The sequence below is a fragment of the Falco cherrug genome, chromosome 5 (assembly GCF_023634085.1).
Source record: "Falco cherrug isolate bFalChe1 chromosome 5, bFalChe1.pri, whole genome shotgun sequence".
In the NCBI taxonomy this organism is placed as follows: Eukaryota; Metazoa; Chordata; class Aves; order Falconiformes; family Falconidae; genus Falco; species Falco cherrug.
In genome coordinates this window covers 73,954,567-73,981,900 of record NC_073701.1, presented here as the reverse complement: position 1 = coordinate 73,981,900, position 27,334 = coordinate 73,954,567, and the positions used below count along the sequence as shown (strand labels likewise).

Sequence of the window (27,334 nt, the reverse complement as noted above, 5' to 3'; positions counted from 1 at the left end):
AGCTTTCTTAAGGCTTGAAATATAAATAGAAGTCAGTTATTTGTTACATATTATCTTTCTTTTCTCCCATCACTCGAAAACACAGGATAGTGAGGCGTCCCCAGTCCCCTGAGAAGTGCTGATTTTCTTCAACTCATATTGATTAAATAGGAGTTTCTTTTTTATTCCAGTAGGATTTATCAGCAGCTGGCATCTCTGTGGAGCAGGAACATTTTTTTCAATCTTCTTAGGACATGCAGAAAGTCAGTGTTGGTCTGCAATGCTCAGGCTATACCCAAGGCTTCAACTGAGAGCTAATAAAAGCTTAATTCAGGTGTCCTCAAACTTTTTAACCAGGGGGCCGGCGTGGGGATGAAGTGGCAGGCAGCCATCTGCGGCTGCTTGGTTTTTCCCCTCCAGCCCCTGGCGGGGGGATCTGTAAATATCGGGGGCCAGATTGAGGACCCTGGGGGGCCGTTTCCGGCCCGCGGGCCGTAGTTTGAGGACCCCTGGTCTAATTGATATTGTTTCTTCCCTAGAGTTCTTATTTCAGTCAGCACACAGGATGAAGAAAGTGACGAGAGATGAAGTCAGGCCATGAGCAAGGGGCTGAATTGCTAGAAAAGCCCACAGTCTTTCAGATTTTCTTTGATTATTATGTCTGTGACTGCATCAAATACAAACTTGACATTCTGGGTGTCTGTGGCACATGTCAAGTGAGAATATATCTCTTTATCTTCTTTCCTTATGTTTAAGTCTAGGAATTGTTTCTTGATATAATTTCCAGCATCTTCAAATGTATTTAATCCTGGTGGAGAAAACAGTAAAAGGAAGAGAAGACACTTCAACTGGTGGTTCCTCACAGCTGCTAAGAAACAAGAATTCTTTTTTTTTCCTTTCTTTTTTTCTTTCTTTTTGTCTGAAGGGAATGAACTTCATGCATTAAGTATGAAAATTTTGTATCTAAATTGCCCACCTAAATTGAAATTTTAATGTCTAACCAGAAGTCTATATTTCTGAATTGAAATGCTCCTGAGTAAGTCAGGATGAAACAGTTAAAGACCTTAGCGAGAGAGCAGAAAGTGCAAAAAACAAAAGAAAAAAAGGAAGGAGCTTAAATTCAAAGGGAATCAGGTGATGAAACTGGTGGGACGTACAAAAAATGAAGCGGTAAAGAAATGAAGAAAGAAAAAGGGAAAAAATTAGATGCTTGAATGTTCAGTCATAATTTCTTCACACAGCTTTTCTGCCTTTCAGTAGTAGTCCCTTAGAACAACAGCAGGCGTGGACACTGGCATGGTGGACTTGCTATGGGTCTGAAGCAGGATGAGGCTCCTGGAGGCAGGCTGCTGCTGAGAGCCCTCGCTGGCTCCCATCCTGTCTGAAGCCTCAGGCAGTGTAAAGTGGCATAGCTCCACTGAGTCTGGCACATAATGTTTGATTATCCCAGTGAAGCACTGAGCAATTTTGGGTTGCAGTATTGATGCATCCTCAGCAACAGAGCAAAAGAGCTGGTTTTCAGGAAGTGCACAGAACCCATTTTCTAATAATAATAATAATTATAATATTGCTTTAAATATGTTTAATTCTGGACACTCCCTACCCCAAATACATTAGGTCAATACTAAAATACCAACAGATTTTGTTTTGTTTTCTGGCACTTTCTGATATAGCCTCATATATTCTTTTGCATCAGCTGGGAACAGCTGCTGTTTCTTATTTCCCATAGACACCACCGTGGCATACAGAAAGAGGCAAACTTCCTTTTATGGAATGGGTTTCCAAAATAATGTCAGAAAACTTGGATTCAATTATGGTGTGTGTGAGTGATAAGCCACTGACTTTTACTGAAATACTGGCTGGGTTCATGACACCACCGTTCAACCATCTGAAACTTTTAGTTCTCTCAGCTTCCTCTACCACCAGTGGAGAAAAATAAGCATCTCCAGAGATAACCCCACCCTAGGATAAGCATGATGAGTAGGTGGGACTGATTGGGTTCTGGCCATGTCTGTCCCCCACCATTCTTTTGAGAGAAAGGCTAGTAGCTTAGATAAGATGTTTAGGTTTTAAATGCTTATATATAGGTGACCTGAGTCAAAGTCTCAGTCTTGAATGCACTTCCTACACCAGTCATCCAAATGTATTTTCTTCTGAAAACCCCAGACTTACCATTATACTCAGGAAAGCAGATATTCAGATGAACTTTTTTTATTTTCTCTTGAAAGAGGTCTTTTTTATTTAGAAACAGCACAATGGAAGTGGCTGCAAAGCACTTGTGGTTGCAGATGCTGTTGAACAACTGAAGGCTTTCATGCATTCTGTTCTGTTGACATGCAAAAGGTAAACATGAGAGACTGACAAATCTCATCCCTATATGTCGTTTTTACTGTAATGTTCTTTACTGGCAAGAACCAATACAGCATAATAGCCTTTAAATGGTTATCAGGGAACAGGAATAGTTCTGATACGCCATCAGAGAGTACATTAAAACTTAGCAGCAAAAGGGTTTTTTGGCTCTTCTGACTCACCACTTCTTTATCTTCCACCAGAACCATGTCATAGGCACTGAGTGCAGCACAGAATATGATGCAAGTAACTCCCTCAAAGCAATGAATCCACTTTTTTCTCTCTGATCGCTGTCCACCCACATCAAACATCCTTTGGAGAAAAAAGAATATAAGTACAATGTAAAGCACTGTCTAATAAAGACATAGTTGTGCTGTTAATGTGCAGAGTGCAACTGGAGATGAATGACAGTCAAATATCTAGCTTTTCCAAATATTGGTCTGTTTCTATTCCCAGCAGGTCAAAGCATACTATTTATAATTTGTGGCTTTGTAGTGGGCATAAAATGAAACATAAAGGCTTAAATACCTGCATATAGGAAATAGATTCAGTACTTTCAGGTGGCACTCTGCGTTGAGGAAATGGGGCTTTACGTAAAAGCTCAGTGCAGAAGTAAGCTCTGCAGGCAAGGATTTGTTCAGGACAGAGTTCGTACGCGAAACAGCGACAAAAGACCCTCAAATCCAGAGTCATTTTTTACTTCATAGTTTTGCTTGTAGTGAACTGACACATTGATCCGTAAGGCATGCGACTGGAACCCAGTCACAGGCTGACCCACTGGCTGTGTTTAATTGAATAAAACAGTCATCTATTCATTGCCCTGGTGCGATCACTTTGCTAGCTAAAGGACTTGCAGCACATGTTTGTGTGTATGTGGTCTTTGCCCTATCAATCTCATTAGTTGCTGTTTAAGAAGGAATTCATGGAGAGCAAGAATCCCTTTATTTGCCGAGAGGAAAAAAATGTAGGGCTGTCCTCCTCTGCATTAATTTCCTTCAGTCTTTGCCAGAAATCACTACTTTGGGTAGAATCATACAGAATTTTTATGGACTTTATATTGCAGTCCAAAGCCAGCTGAGCATACCGAGCTGGGATCTGGTTAGGACCCTAGTTAGGGCCCAGCTGAGATGGAGCTGTTGTCAAAGCTGCCATTGTTCTGCTTAGCACTAGCTTTCAAAATTCCATTTAGATTTGCAGTTCTTCAGTGACAAGGGATAGATAGTGCTTTCTTTTCACTAGTTTTCTGAAATAAAAGGTGCCAAACTTGAACATTTTTCAAGTGCATTAGAAAAGAGGAAAAACATGTGAAAAATCAAATTTATCCTACCCTTAATTTTTCTGTTTTCACTTGTGTGCACAATAACTTTTCCCTGTGCTGCCTGTTGTTGAACTTATAACTGTAAAACCTAATCCCCTGTTGCATTATCTCTTCCCTCAAGAAAATGCATTAGATCTTACTCTCTGGATGTATCTCCTTCAGTATCTGAAAATGAAACACAACTCAGTTTTTATAGCAATGAAAATATTGGGATTCAGAATGAAAAAAATCATGTCAGTAATAAACAGAGCAAGAATAATTCGTTACTGAAACAGCATTTTTTGCAGTATATTGATCCTCTGTTTTCTTCACCATCAGCACTGCAGCTGGTGGAAACAAAAGTTATTGTTTATCATTTTTCATCCTGCTTAGAAGAAATGAAACCCTTCCCAATGCTGGAACTGTTTCTGCAGCTGAGGAGTAATTAGAGAAAAAAAAAATTCTAGTACATTTTGTCTCTTTATCTGATCATTGGGTGTCCATAAATGTGAATTATTAGGAAATCAGAAAGCTGTTGTGGAGCAAGGTTTTAATAGTAATGGCATTCTTCCAAGCATATCTTCACTGGGTTCAGTATGCCTACTGAAGAATGATGTCAGTATGAATAAAGGGCCTTGACTTTTGGTTGTGATTAGCACCCAAAAGTCACCTGCCATTATATGTCTTCCTTGATTTGTGGTATGTAACTGAAATCAGGGTTATGGGGTGGGGAAAAGCTTCAAAATTTAATCTGCAGTGAAGTTTTGCAAGCATACGTCATCATACAAATCTGTATTCACTGCCTGCAAACTTTTAGCATGTCCTTGTGAATATTTATGAGAAGTCAGTTAAAATAGAGCAAGATCAAGGCCAGAGGCAATGCTTATGAGCAGTTTTTGTTGTACTAACCTTAGTTTACTTAGCTCTTCTCATGTCAGCCCAAAACTTAACATAAGCACATGTAGAAATGAAGTCCCTCTGTGACTGGTAGAAAATGTATTTCTGAGATGATCTTTTTCGTTTACCAAGACAGTCAGAGTTAGCCTTGAAAGCTTTATATTTTTCCAGCACTGCTCTTGGAAAACTTAGGTAGAGATATGGTGCTAGCTGTATATTTGTCCTAATGATATATATAGTGAGACCTGAAGACTGAAGCTTGCCTGATTTTAGTAAAACTCCGACTAGCACATCAATGGAAACAACAGCAGGAGAGGACCTATGAGGATCAGACCTTCTTTTAAAAATATTTTAGTTATGTTGTGAGCTCTGGAAATCAAAACCAATGTTAGTGAAATAAACTGAAGAGCTCAAGAAAGCTAAATTATACTAAACCAGCAAAGAAACCACTGAGAAGACAGCAAATAACAGGAACTGTTGTCTGTGCAACTGTAATTCAGTTCCCTGGAGCAGTACTGGGATTTAGACTTTTACTGCACAGATACAAAATGTTTTCTGCCTCATTCAGTTCAGAAGAGGGACAAGTGTTTAGTGATTGAGGCATCTGCTCATGTTTTTTTTAATCTATGTATGGCTTGTGACCCGAAGCCTCTTTGAAGTATATTTCAACCAAAACTCACACTGAATGTGGAAGTGTTCCTCTCTTTATAGTTGTTTCTATGGTACTTATCAAAATGCAGAGTCATCAGGATCCCCCAGCTGTTTTGCGTTGCTCTGGCAATACAAAGTAGCAGTAACTGACTGGTTAAGAGGGATTTATAGCTGCTTTGCATCCGTATGGCAGCTCAAAACCCTCAAGACTATTTTGTAGTGATTTTAACTGGTGTTACTCAAGTGCTTAAAACCACCAATGAATTTACTCACATACCATTACTGTGATGTGTAGCAGAGAGGCTAAACACAGTGGGTTTTGTGTTTGTGGTGGCATTAGGAGCCTTCCTCTTGTTTACAGACACTTAGGTAACAATTCTCAGTTGTGCTGCATTTCAGTTGGACCTAGGTGCTAATCCTGATATTCTAATATCAGGACTGGTAACATTCATGTCAAAGAGGGTTTGCACTCTGATGATTTTCTTTCTTCATCCTGATTTTCTTACATAAACTATGACTGTAACTGAAGGTGCTGAGATTTCCAACGTACAAAGCTGTCTGCAAATACATTAATCAGAGAAAAAGAAGATGATGTCTATGACATCGCATTGTAGTGTTTGTGGATAAGTGATTAATTTTAATGTGTGACCAGTGTATTAATAGGAGATAATAAATTATTCGCAGGGCATCTACTTCTGAGTCTTATGTTGTATATGTAATTTCTATTATGTCAAAGCATCTGTGTGGTAGCATAGGTGGTTTTGGGGCTGTTAATTGCCACATTAGAAAAAAAAAATAAGCCAATGAAAAACGTAAAATTTATAATCCTGGTGCTTTTACACTTTTAGAGGATACACTTGTCTAACTGTACAGACAATTTCTTCTATAGACTACATTCCTCAATATACACCTCAACATTTAAATTAAGAATGAAATAGAATCCAATCCATAGAGAAAAGCATTATAGAACACTGAAACTGTCATAATTTGTTCAAATAAATTTTCATGTGGAATTAGATGTTTTTAATTGGTTCACCAAGCATAACAAAATCTTGAGTATCTAGAAGTGTCAATTATTTTCAGTCAAATTTCTCAAGACACATTATATTCAAGATTTTTTTTAACATTTTGCTTTTTATCTTAAATGAGCATGAAAGCATGCATGCTAATACTGAAATTTCCCATGGGACAGAAATCACTATTTTTTTGCCAACTGTAATGCATTCCATTGTTAAGAGCAGTTATTTCCGTTCTCAAAAGAAGAGAGTGAAAGGTTGAGAGTGCATTCAAATTAGTAGTCATCAAATGTTTTGCATGCTGTTAAGGACATTAAAGTAGGCAAATTTCATAAATGTCTCAAACGATTATTCAAATGGCAGGATACAAATAATGCTTTTTAGACACATATGTAAAAATGACCTTTTAGAACCTGATATTCTGAGATCACTTAATAATGATCCATTATATGCTTAAAACTGGAGCACTGGTACTAAAGTATCTTGCTTTTTCAGCTCTTTCAAATATTTAATAAGAGTGAATTCAAGTATATTACAGCGGGATTACCAATAATATAATAGGTCACTACTTTTCAAAGAAAATCCTTAAGATAAAACCACAGAAAACTGTCAGATATGGGGTTTGTACCTGAAATTCAAATCCTTGAAAGAAAACTGAGTCTCTATAATCCCAGTTGTTTTCACTCGGGAGTGCAAAACGTCTTGCTCACTAGGCACGTAGTCCGGCATTGATAACCTATCCAAATCGTTGAGGTAACTAAGGAGAGTAAAGGAAATGGTGACTGGTGAATTCAACAGGTAAAACAAATATTATGTAATCGCTTCCTATTGAGCTGCTTTTAAGTATTTTATGTAAATTACACATTTAAATACCATAGTCTTGGATTTTATACAACCTAGATCCACAATCCAGAAGCTTTCTTTTTCTCTTTTTTTCTTTTTTTCTTCTTATATATAGAAGTGTAATTTAGGTGTATATAATAAACATCTTTCTGAGAATTTTCAGTTCAGGAAAATCCTCGTTTTCCTCAGGGATGGTAAAAGCCCACCTTGTCAGGAAAGGGGTTTTGTCCATTTGCTGTCAGCAAGTGGGAATTGCCACCACAGGGGACGAACCTGTCCTGAAAGCAAGCGTCTTTCAGAAGCAGATTGACCAGAAGTTATCACATACTATCAGACCTGTTGTAACAGTATCTTCCTTCCTACGTGAAAGGGGAGACATAACATTTTGGAGGAATTCACATTTAGGGGCTGTTTCTCTGTAGACCTATCAGTTTACAAGAGGAAAGTACATGGTAATTTTTTTCAAAAAAATGATTTTGTAATCAAAACCAGAAGCTTCAATGAAGCTGAGGACCCCCTAGGTTAGTGCTCTCACAACCCCCTGGAAAAGAGTAGGCTATCTGGTTTTACATCTGGCATACAGAGATAAAACCTGCATGAAATGGGAATCCAACTCTGACCTTGAAGCCTGTTCTTGTCCTACCACCAGCCCTTCTCCTGTCTCTTCCAGGGGCACGCAACTTTCTTGAAATGGCTGGATAGAGCCTATGAATCTTACTGTCTGGTCTAGGAGTCTGTGTAAAGAGGTTATGAACTGACAAAAGGAAAAGAAGTGGTGATGTCTGGGTAGATTCCTACCTTTTAACTACTAATATTCAAATAAAGAACAAAGCCAAAAGCAAGGAACCACATAAAGTCATTGAAGAATTTTCAAGCTTTTGGTATCCCAGTTGGAACCTTTCCATTTGTAGCTTCTTGTCTCTGACAAACAGAGCACAGTCTCTCTAATATTTATTAGGCTTCATGCTTTTTTTTTTTTTTTTGTTCTTCTCTAACACAAAGTCTGCCCAGCATGAAGTTCTGCTGTTCATTTTATCCAGACAACTACCCAAACAAACCTCACAGCTCACCATCCTTGTCTGCAATATTTAATACTTCCATAAAAAAAAAAAAATTAAATTAAAAAGATTTTTAAAAGGTTAGAATCTTCCAAATGGAGATTAGTAAGTAATGCTTGAAAATGAGATTTTCTTATTTTAAAATAACAAGGAGCACTGGAGTTGATCTGATTATTTAAATGTTTGCCCATCATTTGAGTCTAGGAAACAGCCTGTTTTTTTAAAAAAATGCAATATATCTCTGGTTCTCTGAGTAGAACCTGAGGCAAACTCATCTCAGCTCACCTTAGTGGAAGGCAGAAACAAGACATTTTGCAATTCATAAAACATGTAAGCTCTAGAATAAACACTAGTATATAAAATTCGTTATAAATATCTGATACTTCTTAGTCACAAATACCTGAATCTATTTCAACACAGCCAATTGTAATTGTATAAAAACTTAGATGAAGTTAATTGTCTAGTTAATGCAGCAAGAGAGGCACCTTCAGATTCTTCCTAGAGTCTTAGGCAGCTCCAAGGGGACACTACAGGCCGACTCTCCACTGGCAAAAGAGAGGATGCAAACTAGTAGGTTAGTCTAAATGTTTGATCTTTCTTTAACTTGAATTAGGTGACAATTGCCTGAGAGGCAAATGGCTGAGAAAGCAAGAAGCACCATGAACTACTGGTAACTATACAATGACTTTTAAGATCATGATTTATAACCCTGATTTTGCCCCTGCCTTACCCATCACTCCATCTTGAAACAGGATTAATTCCAGGTGAGTCTAAAAAAGAAGTTTGTCATGCAGGGGATTTTCTATTATTCAAAAGATCTCTTTTTTCTCAATTAAAACACACAGAGGAAAGGCAATGATCAAATTTCATTAGCATGAATTAATAATGAAAAGACTAAGAGAAGGTAACTCAGAAAGTCAGAGTTTACACAGTATAAATCAATACTCTGTCCACACTGATTCACAGAAGCTGAGAAACAGGGGTTTGGTTTTAAAAGAAATTGAAGTATAGCATTAGATGGCTGATTGACTCTAGCTAGTTTTGAAGGGATCATTAGAAGCCCAGCATCAAGGGCAAAAATTAGGTTGATTTTAATGGTTCAGAGCGAAAGGCTAGATTTTCAAGAAGCATCAGGTACCAGCAGATGAAGACAGAACGTTAGTGGGATTTTCGGAAGTGTTCAAGCAGATGAAAAACATACCACTGTTGTTTTTCATGTAACTGTAGCAATAAATAGATTATTGGCTCTTTTACAGTATGTACTAGCTGCCTTAAATACTGAAAACTTTTGCAGGTGGAAACATGACACAACCCATAACACTCAGAGGGAATTACTTTAGACTATCATCTATTTAGGCTATGAAACCCAAGCTGCCAGGAATAGTGTACATGCTTTAGAATGTTAGCGGGTAAGCAGGTATTTTCCCCTGTTTTGGTTTTTTTTTCTTGTTGTTGTTGGGGGTTTTTGCTTGTTTGTTTTAATTTCAAGAAGTGTTTTTTTTTAATCATAATGACTGACTTGTTACAGGCTTGTGGCGCTGGGTCAGAGAGGCTGTGTTGGGAAAACACACGCCGCTCTGTAGCATTGCTATAGAAATACAAGGCTGCCGTAAAACACCTCCCTATCAGGCACAGATCAGCAAGGCAATATTTCCTTTAAGTATCTTGCAGGAAGGTCTTCATTCTTGTTTTGAAGATATAAAGAGCTGAAGAATTTTGAATATTTTCAGGGTATATCCTTTCTGCTTTCTGCAGGTAGTGAGCTGTTGCTGCCTGCAGTTCGCCCAGCTCCTGGCCTGGGAGGGACAAGGGACACCCCACAGCCCGGGGGGATCACCCTGCAGGTGCCCTCAGCCTGCAGGAGAAGCTGCAGGAGCAGAGAAGCCTCCAGCCTCTCGGAAGGTGGACCTCACCTGGGACAACCCTCTGCCCTAGGTCTAGAGTCAGACTTAAGCAGGCTGGGAGAACTCTGAGCCTCCCTTGCTGGCCTGGTGTGAGCTTAGGGAGAAAGCAGCAAAGCAGGACCAGTGTAGCCAGTGGAGCAACCAAACCAGGGACTCCTGAAAAGCCTAAGCTTGACTACATCTAATTGAGGAGATGTACCCTGGCCGAATGGTGACCCTTTGTGGAGCTGGAGCTGAACAGCCCTGGTCCTGTGCTTCTCTGCCTGCCAGCTCCCGGGCCGCAGCAGGGGAGCGGGGGCCGTGGGGCTGGGGGGCGGCTGTGGCACCACCGGCCAAGAGCGGCTGGATGCTGGGGCGGTGACACCACCTGTGCAGCCAGGTTAGTTTATAGGCAAGTGTTTACAGTTTTCTCCAGGCTTACGTTTAGCAGCTTGAAATGTATACATTCAAAGTAGAACTCTAGGTAAAACCTAAGCTGTTTCAGTTCACCCTTTCTCTCATTATGCCAATCTTTGAATTAAAAAAGAATAGAAATATGAATAGAATATGAAAAGAATAGGCTCTTTTTTTTTAGAGTTTAAACAAGCTCACAGGAACAATTTGTTCCTTGTTTCCTCTTGTTTCCTTCAGTTAAACATTTCTAATGTATTATAAACATTAACAAACCACCTCATTCTTTTTCAGGCTAATGAGTAATAACTTTTGTAGGCCATTTATTCTGCATGTGAGGAAGATGTCTTGTCACAAGCCCTCTTACACTGTCCATAACGGTAATGGCCAGCTGCTCAGCGCCTGCAGCTGGGGTCACCTACTAGGCTGCCGAGTCGTTGAGCTGGTACTCCGCTGCCCTTGCGAAGCAGGCCTGAGTCCCACCATCGCTCCACAGTTGTTTGATGAGTTCAACCAATTCAGAAGACATGTCGCCATCCTCCAGAGCTGTTGCCATGGCACACAGCTTCCTTTCGTCTTCCTAAAGAGAAAATCTACAGTAAATATTGTGCAAGCACACTGTGCCCCTCCACCTCCTTGAAGACATGATTAGTTTACAAGGAGTTGCAGGGGCAAATTTTCTCATTTTCACTGATTTTTCCAGGTAGCTGTACTCGCCTTTGCATGTTAGCATCCATCTACAGGCTCACTTCCCTTTAGTCAGTGCCAAGGTTAGACTTAAAACATGATACAGTTTTCCTCTTTTTATTGTTCATTCAGGTGCTCAGTTTCATCTTACCATAGGTATTCACAAAAGCTTTGACTTGTAGGAAGGCTTTTATTGTAAGACAGAGTAGTGGGGTACCAAAAACTAAATTCAAAAGAATATTTAAAGCTTAAATATAACTACATCAAAGCAGAAATATATAGCTAAATATATTTTTGAATGTATTTGGAAGAAAAAATTTCTAGCTGTAGGCCACAGTGAGAAATGTGGCAAAGTGAATATAACTATTTCCCATATGTTCTTTTATTTGGAAAAAGAAACCTCCAACTGAGTAATAAATCCTAAGTACTTTAAAAGTATTATTCAGTAATTTCTTCCTTTTGCTGTCAATCCAAAAATACTTCAAGTAATCTATTGCATTAAAAATATTTCTTCTCAGTGGTTAACAGCTCAGGAATGTAATGTAAATAAAGAGCATGATTAAAATAGGGTCATTTGATACACTGTTGGAGCAGTGGATAATTATAGAACATAATTCCTTCCTAGCTGTATAAGTAGACAACTGAAGTGACTTGCAGTCAATAGTTGCAAAAGTATAAATGGATTCTGACAGACACTCTTCTGGCAGGGAGTATCTTTTATTCCAAAATATGAAACATCTTCACAGTAATTTGTAATACTTGTTTTAAGCATGTACTATATGTTTCAATAGAAATTGCAATTTATGGAGACTTTGTAAAAGTGCGAGAATGATCAAAAATAAAACACTGCAGGTTTTCTAAACTATTGGAGAAATTGAGTTAGCATGAAAAAAAAAAAGAAGAAAAAGGAAGGAATAACCACTAAAGGACGGCCTTAATTTGAAAGACGAAGGAGGACAGCCATGCAATTACCCTTCTACATTAAATTTGCTCCATCTACACCCTCATCCTTGCTCAGAGCCAGGATCAGCAGAACTGAGTCACACTTTCTCATGTGCACCTTGTCTTCATGGCTGCTCTCCAGGGCACACACTTGTTCAGCTTCAAGATATGAGTTGGAATGTTCCTTCCTTCAAGCTGCCACATATCATTTAATGATTATAGCTATCCTCCTGCACTGTTGGGTTTGCTGGTTGAATAGCCTATAACGAGAAGCCTTGAGCTCAGCCCATCCAGGTATATGGTAAACATTCACAGATTATTATGCAAAAGGTGGCAACTATGGATTTTGATTCTTACGTAAAAAAGGAAGATAGCGGCAGACTGAGTTAATCATAACCTTGATTTATATAATGTTTTGTTTCTCTCTGGCATTTAGACAGACTTCAGATGATTTTCATATTAAAAATAAATTGCAATGGCACTTTAGGAAGAAAAAAATACCTCTCTCCCCAGAACAGATGTTCAAAATTATGTGCTGAGGCACTTTCAGGACCACTATGAGGTATTTGCAGGCAGTCCTGAAATATGGGTAAATCCGTTGCTTTTGGGTGACTTTAAGCAGATAAATTGGGACCAGAACACAGCAAGAACAAAGTCCAGCTGAAATCAAAGCTTACATCAAAACAACTCAAGTTTTTAAATGACATACGATTTTACAGAAAAGGTAAGCTAAGTTTGTTTTTGGAATAAAGGGCAATGTTTACTGCCGATGAAAATAAATGTGACCAAAATTTCTGTTTTCTTTAAAAACTCAGAACCAGGTTAGTCTTATGTGCTTCTGGGCGAAAAGAAGGCAGGCACTGCAAATAGTTTGTACAGGTGTATTCAACTGTATTCCTAGAGGCCTGTTCTGCCAGTGACAATAAAAGTAGGCTTACTGTGCTGGAAATGATAAACTTACAGAACCTGTAGTTTCAGCATTTGGTTATATGTAATGCTAAGAAATTAACTGAGCTATTTAACAAAAGTTTTCACTTCCCAGTTCCCCAGGCTGTGAAATCCCTTGAAAGTAATGAAAGAAGTGGCATAGATGACAGACAATGAGTGAACACGTGTAAACCTCTCAGAAGGTTTAAAGTTTGGCAGGGCTGAGAAAAGAGACTGAAGTCCCGGGGCACAGGCAGAACATAACTTAATTACAGGTGGCAGAGCCTGACCCACGTAGTGGATATCAGAGGCTGAGCCTCAGCCACAGGGCCTGTGGGTAGGTGCTGCCAGGTTTGGCCGTCTTGGGCCATGTAGATTGGTGGATGGGTCCTCACACAGTGCACATGTCTATTACAATTGAGAGACAGGCCAAGTCACAGCACGTTCACACGGGGCCTGTTGGCTGTGTGCTGCATTTGGACACCGTTACGTTTGTTTGGATGACTTGCATTCATGGACTCTTAAAAGTATACAGGAAGAAAACATTTAGTTTATATTTCGTCAAAGGACTGTATGAGCTTTAGTAATGTCTGAAGTTTTATCGTTTTTTGGGTCAAAGTAGCACATGTCATTTTAATGAAATGTAGACTTCTGGAAAAAGAAAAGCTCTTTCAGATAAGTGAATGCATTTCCCTCTAAGGCAAACCTCTAGGGGATAGGCAGAATTCGCTAAAACTGCAACCAGCTGATATTCTGACAGGCATTTGAGAAATTCTCGTCAAGGTCTGAATTATAGGCAATAGACTAAATCATTGCACTGAGAAGAAAAGTTGTTTTTCCTTCTGTCCCTGAAAATTCAGGGTGGTAGCCAGAAGATAGCAGATCTTACTGTGGCTTTTGCTGTATGTGCTTGTGCACAGGATTGCTAACTATGCCAGGAAGGTCAGGCTCTCGGCAGTGCCAGTACACCAGTGCTGCATCCATGCAACGGGGAGGGCTCTGCTCCAGGAGCAATACCAAACTGAAATATTCCCAGCATCTCTAGATAATCCTTCCTTACATGGCTGAGCCCCAAGGTTTGTTCATAAAAGGGCAATATCTATTAATTTCTCAATAGTAATAAGTAAGTGACTAAGCAGCTAAGAAAAGGTTGTTGGGGTTTTTTTTATGTCTTTGCAAGTTGAACATTTCTTTTGTAACAAACAAAATGACTATTTATGCAAAGGTTAGACCTCAGGCATCAGTCATGAGAAAACAAAAATAAGTAAGGACATCTTGTCACATGTAAGTCAAGCAGTGCTTAGTTTTCACTGTCATAAAACAAATACTGAACCCTCTTTGTTCTACCAGCCTCTACAAAAAAATGTATTCTGATGCTTATTTCAAGAGAAAGGGTGTCATACTCACAATTCTAGCTGGGTTTTCATAACTGATTCCTAACTTAGTCATTGCTTTCATGATAGACAGGATAGACTGCACTGCATTACTGTAAATGATGGATCTGTACTCCATGCGTTCCTGGTAGGTGAAACCATCTTTATGGATAATCCTGGTGCAAAAATAGAAAACAAAAAGTTTATGAGATGCATTTAAAAAAAAAAAAAAGAGCAATGAAAAGTTGGATCAGATGTTTTTGTGGTCAGCATGAGAAAGAACTGAATCCATCTGGCCCATGGAAAAGCATTTATCAATGGTTGATCTGCCTATTCTGCTGGAACAGGTAAAAAGCAGTTCCTGCAACTATGTGAGGTTAAAATTTATGAGGCTGGGTTTTGGCTTCCCAGTCTGGTGAATACATGTTGGTTTTTTGGCTTGTGGATCAGTATAAGATAATGTATGAATCCAGAACGAGACCCAGGCCCATTCCTGTGTATGCATAGCTGCTTAGATCCCAAATATTTTATTGTTGGCATCTGCACAATATTAGTCATGGGCTGTCACATTGCTCATGTAATCATTCTCATTTTTATTTGGAATCTTACCTAGAGTGGAATAATTATTCCAGAAATATTTCTACACTGTGACATCCTGCCTCAAGAAAACAAAAAAAATCTTTAATACTTCTTTGTACATCAGTTACAATTTCTAGTTATTGAAAGGTGTTACTGTTGTTATCTACAGGCTTTGGGGACATAGATATTACTCCAGAGGATTTGGCCTGTATTCCAAAGGACAATGAACCTTAACAGTCAAATTCAATTAACCTAACCCTGACAGAAGGATTATAATTTCATAATTCTCCTTGATAGGGAATGGCATGCGGTTAAAGTTCTCCAAGATCACTTTGCAGATTGTATTATGACTTAGAGACACCTTTGTCCATGAGCTGTGAAAAACGCCACCTGTTTTGGTGTAGCGTATTCTCAATTAAGAGACACCAAACTCTGTTCTTCCCCATCTCAGTCATTCATTGATGAAAGCCAGGTTATTAAATAAATCGTTTCTGGGGTTTGAGGTTGGTGTTTTTTTTTTTTTTTTCCCCATGTCTCTTGCCATAGTTACAGTCTGGACAGGGCTACACAGGCAGAAAGGGATGACATGAAAGGACCTGACAGGTTAGCCCAGAATGCACATAGGTGTGTGTCCTGGGGAGACTTTCACTTCAAGGAGAGAAGCCAGCCCTTTCAGAAAATAATTCACTCTCACACACACATGCACAAAGCCCGTATCACAACTGAATGTGTCTTAACATCTCTCTGACTGATGGGTGTCAGAAAATTCGAAAGTTGCATTCTTGTGTCTGTAGGAGTAGCATCTGTAGGAAAAAAAGGTTCTCTAAATGCTTCCCCAATCACTTCTCGACTGGGCAAATCCATAAACTCTGTTTTGAAGCTTTGGGGTTTTTAATGCTGTGTTCAGCATGAATCCAAGATTCAAATTACAGGAATCCTGTTGAAATTGGGAGAAAGACAAAGGGGAGCTGTGTTATGCCATCTGGTACCCTTACACCGGTACTGAGGCATATTCTTCTCACTCTTACCCTCACTACCTGTGAAAGCAGCAGATTATCTATAAATCATGGAATGAAGTAGCTAGAAATGCAAATCCCATGAAGCACATGAACTTGGTTTAACTACTTTGTGTGTCTCACAGCGGTGGCCATAACTGGATTTCTGGGGAGGGTGGGTGTTTTGCCTGTGGCTGCAAAAATCTGTGATGAGAAAGAAGGAAAGGCCCTAACACAGTCCACAAATAGCTATTTTACATTTTAATGTAATTTTTTTTATTATTATTTTTTTACCTTTGAAGAACAGAGGAAGGAAGAAAATATAAGATTCTGAAATACGACTAGATTCTGTAATTACAGGCAGAAAACTTGGTTTTGTCTGAGGCTTTTAATGGGTTTTTTATTATTATTTTTTCTTAATTATTATAATTACATCGTCTGGCAGAAGGCATGTTTGCCAACCTGTTAAATCGGTGGTGAATTTTGCTGCTTTTATTGAAGATCTGTAATTTTTAAGGAAGGATTGTAGAACAGGCTGACATCTTGTGTGGCCAGAAGGAGAATGTTAGCAACTGGAAAATTTTGTTCCCTGATCCTCCTTGAAAAAATAAACAACCTTTAAAAAATAAATGCAGGATGCTGAAGGCATGAGGTGTTAGGCTACCAGTCGTATCTAAATTATATTTCTATTGGACAAAAAAAGTTAATCTCCTGGGTTTTGTTTGTTTTTTGTTTTGGTTTTTTTTTTTCATGAAAGGAGGGCTTCTCACCAGATTCAGTCTCAGAAGGCATGATGGGTTACCAAATAGTTTCCTGCTGTTCATTCACTGAATTATTTGTGGTATGTTTGTACTGCTAACTTAGAGCACTGCATAGAAATATTCAACCTGGTTTTAAAAAGCTTAGATCACACATTGGAAATGATCTAGTCAGAAGCACAGAGCTCCAGAGAAGCTTATTTAGTTTTCCTTTTTAGTTCTGCCTCATAACCATCGTAGCCTTTTTAGGGCCTTGCAGCATATTTATATTTTGATCACCGGATGATATTGTGCAAAGCTCAGTGGAAGGATTTATCTTCGACTGAAACCTTCACTCTTGAAAGAATGAGGTTTATGAATTAGCAAATTGTATTAATAGGAGTAAAATTACCCTGATTTTAGTGGAAAATTGTATTTTCAGCAAAATTATTTCTTTTGTAAGCAACTATCAGTCTTTTCTAGAAAATGCTATGCTTAATTGAAAAAATTAATAACTGTTTTTTTTTTTTTTACTAAAAAACCTCTTTTAAAAAAGTCCTTGGTTGTGACAGAAAGATGACATTTTATATGAAAAATTGTAATTTTCATGAACAGTTTTCCTGTCAAATAATTAATATTTGTGATCAGGTTGATAGCTCATAAATGCACAGGGCTTTAAAGATAGCTCTCAGCTTTGCAGCTTTCTGCCCCCTCCTCATTGCTGTTAAAAGTTACCAGCCTTGTTAAAGTGTTCAACTCCGAGGAACATCTTTAATCCGCTCCTACCTGGGGAAGCTCTGAGCACAATACATTTCAATGGTTTGCTGAATAGGGTGGGCCTCCTGATTGGAACTCAAAACAGAAATAGTTGTCCATCATTTAAATGGAACAAAAAAGTTAGCAAAGTATTTATGGATGGTTCTGCATCTGTCTTATTACAAAATGAGCAGATTAAATAGTAGAAAATTGCTTTTAGGACGTAATATTTTTAATTAACTCTTTAAATTAAATAGATAATATTTAATTTATATGCATTATATAGATTTATATGTTTATATATTAATATAAATATTAATTAATATATTATATAATAAATATAGATAAATAAATAACTTTTAAATGCATTGGTGAAGATATGAAATAGGAGAATTTAAATTTGGAATAGTATTACTGATTTCATAAAACTGCTTGATTTTTACACGGCAAGAGATCGGTGCTTAGAAAGTGGAGTCACGTCTAAACAGTTGCAGTGCCTGTGTAATTTTTTTTCTGTGTTTGGACAGGTCTAGGGAGCCGACCTGAACACTGTCTATGAAAATAAGGCTAGATATAACAGCAATATTTTAGCAGGTTACACAGTGAAGGAAGGCTTTTGCTGCCTGTGTAAGAACAATCTCTTGAACTCAGGTGGATTATCTGTTTAAGCCAGATACATGACTAGTATTTTGGCTACCCTTAAAAGAATAACTTGAATGAATGTAGCATTAGCCTGCTTTACTATATGTGAAAATATTGTGATAGTAAATTGTAAACGGACACCACACAAATTGGACCGTCCTCTGTAGCCAGGCAAAATAGAGCTACTGAGTTCAATCTGTGGGGCATCATGCGTACTTTGAACAAATATCTGCAATTATTCTTGCAGTAGATTTGTGGTGCAGACACAAGATCTTCCTATCCAGATAGTCTAAATTTGAACAGGGATTTCTGCATTTGAGCTTGTACAGCCTGTTTTTTCCCCAGATTCATTATTGTATGAAAGCTTTTTAGGGTGATACTTCCCTTGCAAAAGTCATGAGTGTCCCTACCCATGCTAGATGGTAGGTAGCAGCTGCCCACTGCGTAGGCTGGTGGCTAAGTATGTTCTCACCTGGCCTGCGGGAGACCTGAGAACAATTTTCTGGCCTCTGGCAGGAGCTGGAGTAAGTCTGTGGAGACCGAGAATGACCTACAGAGGGAGTACTTCAGTATTTTCTCTTGCAGTACAGTGAAATAGAATGAAATTAATAGAACCAAATAAAATTGAACAAAGGGAGATGATTCACATCATATGCAATTGAACTGTGGAACTACATGTTGTAGAATATTGTGGATGTTATTATTTTACACTGGTTCAAAAAAGATTCCAGAGAAACATAGTCATGAATTAAATGAGGGCTACCGAACACAGAGGTGCCATCTCCAGTTCAGGATGGTGCCTAAATCACAGATCATCAAATACTGTCCAGCACAAGTGTTACTGTGTGTTTGCTTGCCTGGTCTGACAATCTTGTGCAGCCATCCTTCATTAGCTACTGCAGGAGACAGGATGCTAGGCTGGGTGGATCCGCCATGGCTGGTTGTCTCATACATCCATGTTCTCACTACAGGACTGTGACTCCTGCCAAAGCCAATGAAGAAACTTCCCTGGTCTTCAGTAAGGAGTCGGACCAGTGCATGATTTGATCAGACAGATTTGATTACCAGTCCAGCTGTGTGTGTTAGTCACTTTGTGTTTTCCTTCATGTGGTTGAATAAGAACTTGATTTGAATGATGTTTCTTTGCATTTTATTCAAATAAGCATAAATATTGTAATAAGACATTAGCTAGATAGCTTATACTGCAAATACCAAATTCAACAACTGATATGAATATTCATATACTTACTTCATTTGCTTTACGATAGTGCTCTTTCCTGACTCTCCAGCACCTGCAGAAGGGGAATGTTAAAATGATGTGATTGATAGATGAATAAGCAGCAAGTATTAAAAATAACTCTATGGAACACAGATTTTTGTATCTATGAAGAGACATGCAGAGGTTTTAGATCCCCATTGTACTAACTATAACCCTCCCTAGTGTCCCTTCAGACCTAACAAGGATTAAATCCTGGTAAAAATATGAGTTCTGGAAAGGAAAAGGACATTTGAGAAGAACATTTGGTCAATTAAGAGAAAAATATAGACTCCTTAATTTAGCAAGGAAATAAAATATGGGTCATATTGATTTCATGTCTGGCAGATGGGCAGAAAAACATGAACAAACTACAGCTTCACAGTGTCTCACTCATTACATGATTTGTAGCTGCTCATTTAATGTGTATTGTGACCTTTTGTGAGCCAAACCAGCCAGTTCCATGCCCTTTAGCCAGCTCTGTGAGCAACTGGAAAAACAATGTGGAGACTTGCATGTGGTCTAGCTCATGATGCAGAGGCAGCACATGAGCGAATGTCTTGACACTGGTGTTTTGTTAGTTCCTTTGCTCCGTGGTCTTCTCCTATGAAGTAATGCGGCTGGAAGTGGGGAGCCTGCAGAGCAAAGCAGCAGATCCAGCTTGGGAACAATTCTGCAGGAAATCCTCAGAGCTGGCAGGGAGGGACCTTCTCCACTGGAAATCAGCGTGACTATCATCTTCTGTCAGAGTGATGAGTCTTGGCAAGAACTGCTAAATGAGCTGGATTTTGAAAGCACCTGAAGAGAGGATTCAACTTTGACTGTGAATCCATGGGACAGGATTCATCACTGCTTTTCTCTTTGCAGCTTATCATTTGCCTTACTGGACGATGTCAAGTACTTTTGACAAAAGAGAAAATCTGGGGCATAGCTATTTTAACTGAGGAACAAACTAATTACAGACTTTCCAAACAGATTTTGTAAAGCTAATAACATTTAAATGACAGGGATTAATTTACTTGAATGAATCACAACAGACAGCAAGCCATACGCAAAGCATTTTCTAAAATCCATTATGTGAACGGCGGAAAGTGCAAGAAAAAAATGAGCCTATGTAAAATGGTCTGATGCTGCCATCTGCCACAGTTTGGAATAAATGCAAATTTGCTGTAGATCATTTATTATCCCTCCAGTGCCCTTCTGAAGAACTTGGTAAAGTCCTGTTGGCAAGGTAGTGTTTGCTACACACTTTTTGTAGGGAAGAGAGCAGTCTGTGCTGAGAGGGCATACATTCACCACATGGAAAAATGCCAGGAAATATAATATAGAAATGAACCGCAGTTCCAGATCTGAAAAGCAAAGTTGAAATAGAGTGGGAGGCGTAATTTATATCTTTTGGGTGCATTTTTCTACCTCTGCTCATTTTTAATTTGTGATCCAGTTAATGCCTTTATCTAAACAACAGATGACTTTCAGACTTTGGGTTCGCTCTGGAGTATCACGTTAGTTGTAGCAGAATTTGCACCCCAGGAAATGGGTCACAAACAATTTACCTTGCACCTGCTTCCTTTCTTCCTTCCACCTCTTGTACAGCCTGCTCCTTTGGGCCCGGCCCCAGGGCGGGAGTGCAGGGACAGGGCTGAGTTTCCACCCACCACAATAGCCTTCAACTTGCAGAAACAGTGGCAAAAGTGCATGATGATAACCCTTACATGCCTGCGTGGGAAGCTGAAGGTAGCTTCTCTTTAGGAGGCGGTGAAAAGGGCAATTATAATGAAGCCCAGAATTTATGAATAAAAGGTGAGAACTTAGGTCAAGCTTTGGTCCTGTCCTGAAGCTTGGAAAGTTTAACTGACTTTTGAAAAACTCTCTCACTGTGAAGATTTATAGCTCAGCCTGGTAGAGACCACTGATAATATGCCATAGCCTGTATTTTGAATTTCACATATTTAAGATCCTATAGCTTTTTCAAATTTACCTGTGATTGCTGTTTCTATTTGGATGCTGAGTTTCCTTGAGATGGATAAAGGCACAGAAATCTTGGTCAGTGCCTGAAGCTCTGGCCCTTCTCCTGGGAGCTGAAAGATGTCCTCGGTGCTGGTAAGGTCAATGGATGGTTGCTCCCACAGCTTTTCCCAGAGGTCACATTCATCCTGCTGCAGGGCATATCACATCTACCTTCAGCGAGGTGCTGTACCCGCAGCACTCTGGCAGACTGTAACCTGCCTTCTTCTTGCTTTGGATATCTAAAACTGCACCTGGCCATGTCCCAAGTCCATTTTGTTTCTGGCCAGACTGGGGCTGCAGAGGGGACGCAAAACGAAGTGCCATGTGGCACAGTTGCAGGCACCGAGCTGCACAGGAGCCATCCCCCAGCAGCCTGACACGAATTGCTCCAGTGCTCAGGGACTACCTTACTCCTTCCCTGCAGGCCACCAAGGCACAGAGACCAAAGAGAGAAAAAACTGGAGGTGCCTTGAAAGGTGGTGAGAATCTCTCAAATTCAAAGGAGAACAGAACCTAGGACCTCAGCTGTAACTTGATGTTACTGTTTTTCTAAGTAGAATTTGTTTGAATAGTTGTGGAAACTGGACAGAATACAAGCCCCTTTCAAGATTAACATCTGCTGAGCCATTGAAGAAGTCTCTTTTTTATATTTTAAGCTGCTTTTGTGTCTCAGATTCAGAGTTAATATCTCTTTACTGTTATTATTTATGTGAAAGTAAAGGTTTGGTTTAGGAAAGTTTCTAGCAATAAAGGTAAGAAAATAAAAATTAAAAAAAACCCCCACAACACTGTCTAAATATTTTGTTTGAAACCTGTCACAAATGCCAGTGACCATGACATAAAAGCATTTTCCTGCAAAAAGCAGGAAAATAAAATCTTCAAATTAAAATCAGAAAAGGTTTACAACTCTGCCTGCCATTCAGAGCCCTAGAAACTGTGAACTAGACTGGAAATTGTATCTTCCTGGTCCTCTTACCAAACTCAACAAACTTTCTCAATGAGAGAAAGAAAGTAGAGAAAAGATCTAAGATCATAGAATCATAGTCGTTTAGACTGGAAAAGACCTTTAAGATCATCGAGTCCAACTATTAAACTACCACTGCCAAGTCCACCACCAAACCATGTCCCTAAGCACCACATCTACATGTCTTTTAAACAGCTCCAGGAATGGTGACTTAACTACTTCCCTGGGAAGCCTGTTCCAATGCTTGATAATCTAACCCTCATTAAATTCTCACCCCCCCCGGCCCCCCCCAAAAAAAAGAAAGTCTGTGTATTCCAATCGATAGGTTTGTTGGGCTGACTTTGTGCTCAAAGTCTTTACTTCCAGTGGAGGTGTTAGTAACAGGAACTCAAGCCTGACTTCAGCACAACAGTACTGATTCATTGAACTGGTTTTAAGTGTGTATACTATAAACTTTTATATTCACACTACTTGTCAGAGACCTCTTATAGTCAGTGAATAAAAATATTTACTACTAAACCTAAAACAAACAAACAAACGAACAAACAGCTTCAATTTTTGACACCCTGAAGCATATATTTATATTAAATTCAGTGACCTGTGCCCTAAAAGTGAGTATTTCTTGGTAAAGTGACTTGAGGATGATCAGCTCAAGTAAGGCAGAATTTGTCCTGCCACTGAAAACCGTAGACAATGAGGCTATGGATTAATACAATGAAAACTAATAAGTTCAAAGTTTTAATGATCATTTCAACAGAAGTGAAGTTCTTGTTTCTGGGAAAGGTTCACTGTGAACATCAGCTGTTTTGGCCATGTTTGAAATGTGTGCTGTACTTTGCACACAAATAAATTGCAAGCTGTCTTCCTACAAAGTGTATAAACCGCATGTGGTGTGGTAGGCAAGATATGACCCTGATAGTAAGGAAATAAAACTTTCACCTTGGAGTTTGTTCCAGACTCATGAAACTATCTGGGTTTTTTTGAAGTATAAATATGTATAGGCTAGATTTGTGGACAAGGTGAAGGGGTGGATGGCCTTGAAAACATAGGAATACCTAACACGGAAGACTTAACCCTCAGGTGGCTCCTGGACAACTAGTGAGGAACATCAGAAAATGGCATAATTTTTCCCCTCCCCCAGTTTATATGTGCAGGTTTTATGTGCATGTCATATAAACTCTAAATTATCACCTCAACACAGATAATGTGTTTGCCCAGATCATGGAACTCAACATAAATAAATGTGGTGTCTTTGTTTTCTGGATATAATTTCTGTTTTGTAAAGGCACCAGTTGGAGGATGCAGAGAGACCAGACGAGATATTAAATAATCTCAAGAAATGGTCAGATTTTTTTTTTTTTTTTTTTTTTACATTTTAAGAATAAGAGCATAATGAAAAACTTATGATGTACATATCCATTTTTTCCTGAGTATTTTCTGCCCATCAGCCTACTACAAAAGAGACAATGGTGATATCTGGTCTGTAATACAAAGGCAACACATGGTCTGAATGAACAGAAACCTAGGACTAAGGTAGGGCTAGGCTGGTTCGCTTGAATCGAGCTGCCTTTGACTTATGAAGTGTAAGATCTGAGTATTTCAGAGATCACCCAGAGGTATGGAAAGACAACAGATACAGATCTGAACATAGTAGATTTAATATTCTATCTGTCCATTTCACTGTTGACTATGGAGGGTGCTATATGGTGCCCTGTATACACATTGCTTAAGCAGCTGTGATTCCAGGTGTCCAAGAGACACTTTCACTTTAGCTGTGCAATAGGCTCAAAACAGACACATGTTTTATTCCCCCCCCCCTTTTTTTTTCTTAAGAACAAGAAAATTCAAGCTGTTAGGTCTATAATCTTTTCTTTACTCACTCAACATGTGTTTTACCAAGTCCTTGTGATATGTTGTAATAGTTCCCCAGAGAAAAAAAAACTTAGGAAATGTTATCTGCTGACAAATTTGAATCTTTATCATGTGTGACATGAGTAAAGGAAGATAATGTAGAAATTTATTCTATAAAGAAGACTTAAGCGAAAGTATTTCAGATTCTAATGATCATCTTGTCTCAGGTAAAGTTTGCTTGTGTAGTTGATGAATCCAAAATATGTTCAGGTTTGAAATGAATGAAATAGAAATCTTTTCCACATGGCTTGCAATTAATCTCAAAGTATTTTACTAAAGGCATCTTGAGACTGATATTAATAGTGTCAGAAGAACACTGATTATATACATTAGGAAACATTTAAAACTGAAGTTGCTAATACTAAATACATACCTATGTTCCTGGAGGGGTAATTTAGTTTGTGTCCTGGTGTAAGACAGCCTCCAATACTACTGCAAAGTCATGAAAACTTGAAGATCAAAATATATCATTAAACTGTTTATCTTATAAATTCCTCTTTATCTTATATATTGCTCTTTATCCTATAAATTCCTCTGAAAGGATTTCTTACATTATCCTTATGGATCAGTGTTGGGTAAGATCAGAGACAAGATGCTGGAGTAGATGGACCCTGGTTCTAACTCAGTGTAACAATTCATTTTTGTAAGAATGTATAAAAAGTATTGAAACTTTGTGGAAGTTTAAATGAAAATGTTATTCTGTTTTCTGACCGGTTCAAGCTTGCCTCAGTGGGGCCAATATTTTGTATTAAGGTGGCACAGAAAATCCTCATATTCTCCGCTGGACTGAAAAGCTTTGTAAACCATCTGAATACTGATGGTACATAAACTGTATCAAACAGCTACTTTCCTATTATTATTTGAGGAACCTGCATGGTTGTGGGTTTTCTCTTATTTCTTTATTAATTGTAATAGATTCTCAACAGGTATAAATAGACTTTTTGCATAAAATACAAAACAAGAGAGTTAAGCCGATTTACTTTATCTAAGGGATCTAGCTAAGTCTGAATAAATGGCAGTTTAAAAGCATTTGTAAGCATTGTGGTTACAATGAAGGAAAAAATAGAAACATTTCAATGATCAAAGACTATTTTTCTGTTCATTTGTAATCAATCTATATAAACTTCAATAATAGGCATCATACTGTCAGCATAAAAATATTAAGACAGTGGCAGTGTTATTGTGCTCTTGATTATTTCTTGTAGGCTATGCAGTACCATGGAAAAAAAGAGAGAAGAATAAAGCTATATCAAGAAAATATGCTGGCTGTTAATAAATTCATCATAGTGTGCATTAGAAGCAGTTGTCTGTGAGAACACTCATCTGTGTTCATCTCATTTCATTATCTTCCATTCTACGCTCCATAATATATTTTTTATACATTGAAAAAAGTCCTCCTAAGTCACTTTCTGCTTCTGTAAAAAATTAAGTGCAAGACTTTAGAAAACAAACAGTATCAATACCTTGTGACAACTGCGGATTTTCTGTGTAACCCGTTATCTTACTTAATCCTGCTGCAAACAAATGCATATAGATCCTTGAAATACAAAAGGTAAGTTTGTGCTACGTTCTGTGTATGTAAGCATCATAACATTTATTCTAACAGTAGTTTCTCATTTATCAAATCCTTTCAAAGGCAAGTATTTGTAATATTTAAAATTGAATACATGCAGTGACATGGCTATTTCCAGCCTGTTTCTTGTGACTTTGTGATTATTTACAACCAGAAAATAACTTGTGCGTGTATTACAGGATTGTCTTCAAATAAAACAGTGAAAGGTGGGAAATTCACTGTACTGAAATGTAATTCCAAAGCAAAATAACCCTTCAATGGAGAAGCGTTATGAGCAATTTCTATTGTATTTACCCAAAAGTAGTAGTTTGACTGTCCTGGCTTCCCTCTCTGCATCTGCCTGGAGCTTCTTTTCCAGTTCTCTGGATCTCCTGGCCGACTCCTTGCTCTCAGAACTGGATCCATTGCCCATCTCAAGATGTTTAAAATCCTCTGTTTGTCCAACTGATTTGCTTCTTGCCAGACTGGTTGATCTAATTCAGAAGGAGAACAACAGCCTGTGCTTAAAGAAAATTTAAAAATCCCATTCAGCCTCTGTGTTCAGCCTTCAAATCAAACAGTTCCTTTTCACCTGTCACATGGTCTGGAGATGCTATAGTCAAGGATTTATACAGGAGATAAAAACGTACTGTTGTGATGTCATAGAATTAAAATGATCCATCCAAGAGCAAAACCACAGTGCGGATAGACCTCAGTCCTTGTTTGGACAGGTTTCGCTGTCATATGCTTCAAAGAAATGTGCAGAATGCCTTGAAACAATAAAATTGGGAATAACTGTGCTCAAAGAAAAAAATTTCAGCTTGTCAGTCAATGTTTCTGCCCTGGAACAAAAAAAGGTTTATATGTCTTTGAAGTATTTGCATAATTTATTTTTCATCTTTCTCCATGGTTATAGCTCTAAATATAAATATTCTTTATTAAAATATGACAGAACTTGGATTCATATAGTTAAGACATATTTTGGGTTGAATTATTAATTAACATACATATGTTTGCTGCATTTTCCTATTATGGCAAGTACATTTATTTTCCTCTCATGGTAATGGGTACTTTGTACTGCAATTTGTAACATCTTTGGGATACTCTTCTCAGCCATTCCTTGATGAACGTGATAGTCTTCCATTTTTCTACGATTTTGTTAGCAGTTATCAGTTTTGACTGAAAGTACCACGCCTTCTTCGTGTAACAAAGGACACAGGTCAGATTCTCTGTAACGTAATAATTTCATTTTAGTTTCTTCATAGTAATACAACATACATAGCAATAGTAATACAGAAGTGTTTTATGCAACAGGGTGGAAATATTACTTGGCATGTGGTGTCGGCAGTATCTTGAGGAAATATACTCCCCTGTAATATTGTGGTAGTGGGTAAGAGGACTGTCAGGACTAAAAGATCAAAAATACTTTCTTTTTGGTTCCTTCTCTTCTGATTAAGAATTTCAATAAAATAAATCTCACTGGTGTGCAAGACTATAATTCATTTTAACATTATACTTACTTTATAAAGTATTATAATTATATAATACATACAAACATGGGATTATATTACAATCTTACAATTGTTGACTAGTAATAGTCAATAACACTCTGAATTTGCAGTA

At 38.3% G+C, this 27,334-nt stretch overlaps 1 protein-coding gene across 1 annotated transcript; it reads right to left on the bottom strand.

The window, feature by feature from the left end:
* Positions 1-596: 596 nt before the first annotated feature.
* GNAT3 (G protein subunit alpha transducin 3) lies at positions 597-27,329 on the bottom strand. The gene is made up of 8 exons (XM_005443451.3): positions 26,027-27,329; positions 19,272-19,314; positions 14,348-14,489; positions 10,807-10,964; positions 6,818-6,946; positions 2,511-2,640; positions 2,152-2,305; positions 597-787 (listed from the first exon to the last, which is right to left on the bottom strand). Exons 1-8 carry the CDS (start codon positions 26,142-26,144, stop codon positions 597-599), a joined length of 1,065 nt encoding a protein of 354 aa, XP_005443508.1. The 5' UTR covers positions 26,145-27,329.
* Positions 27,330-27,334: the final 5 nt, after the last annotated feature.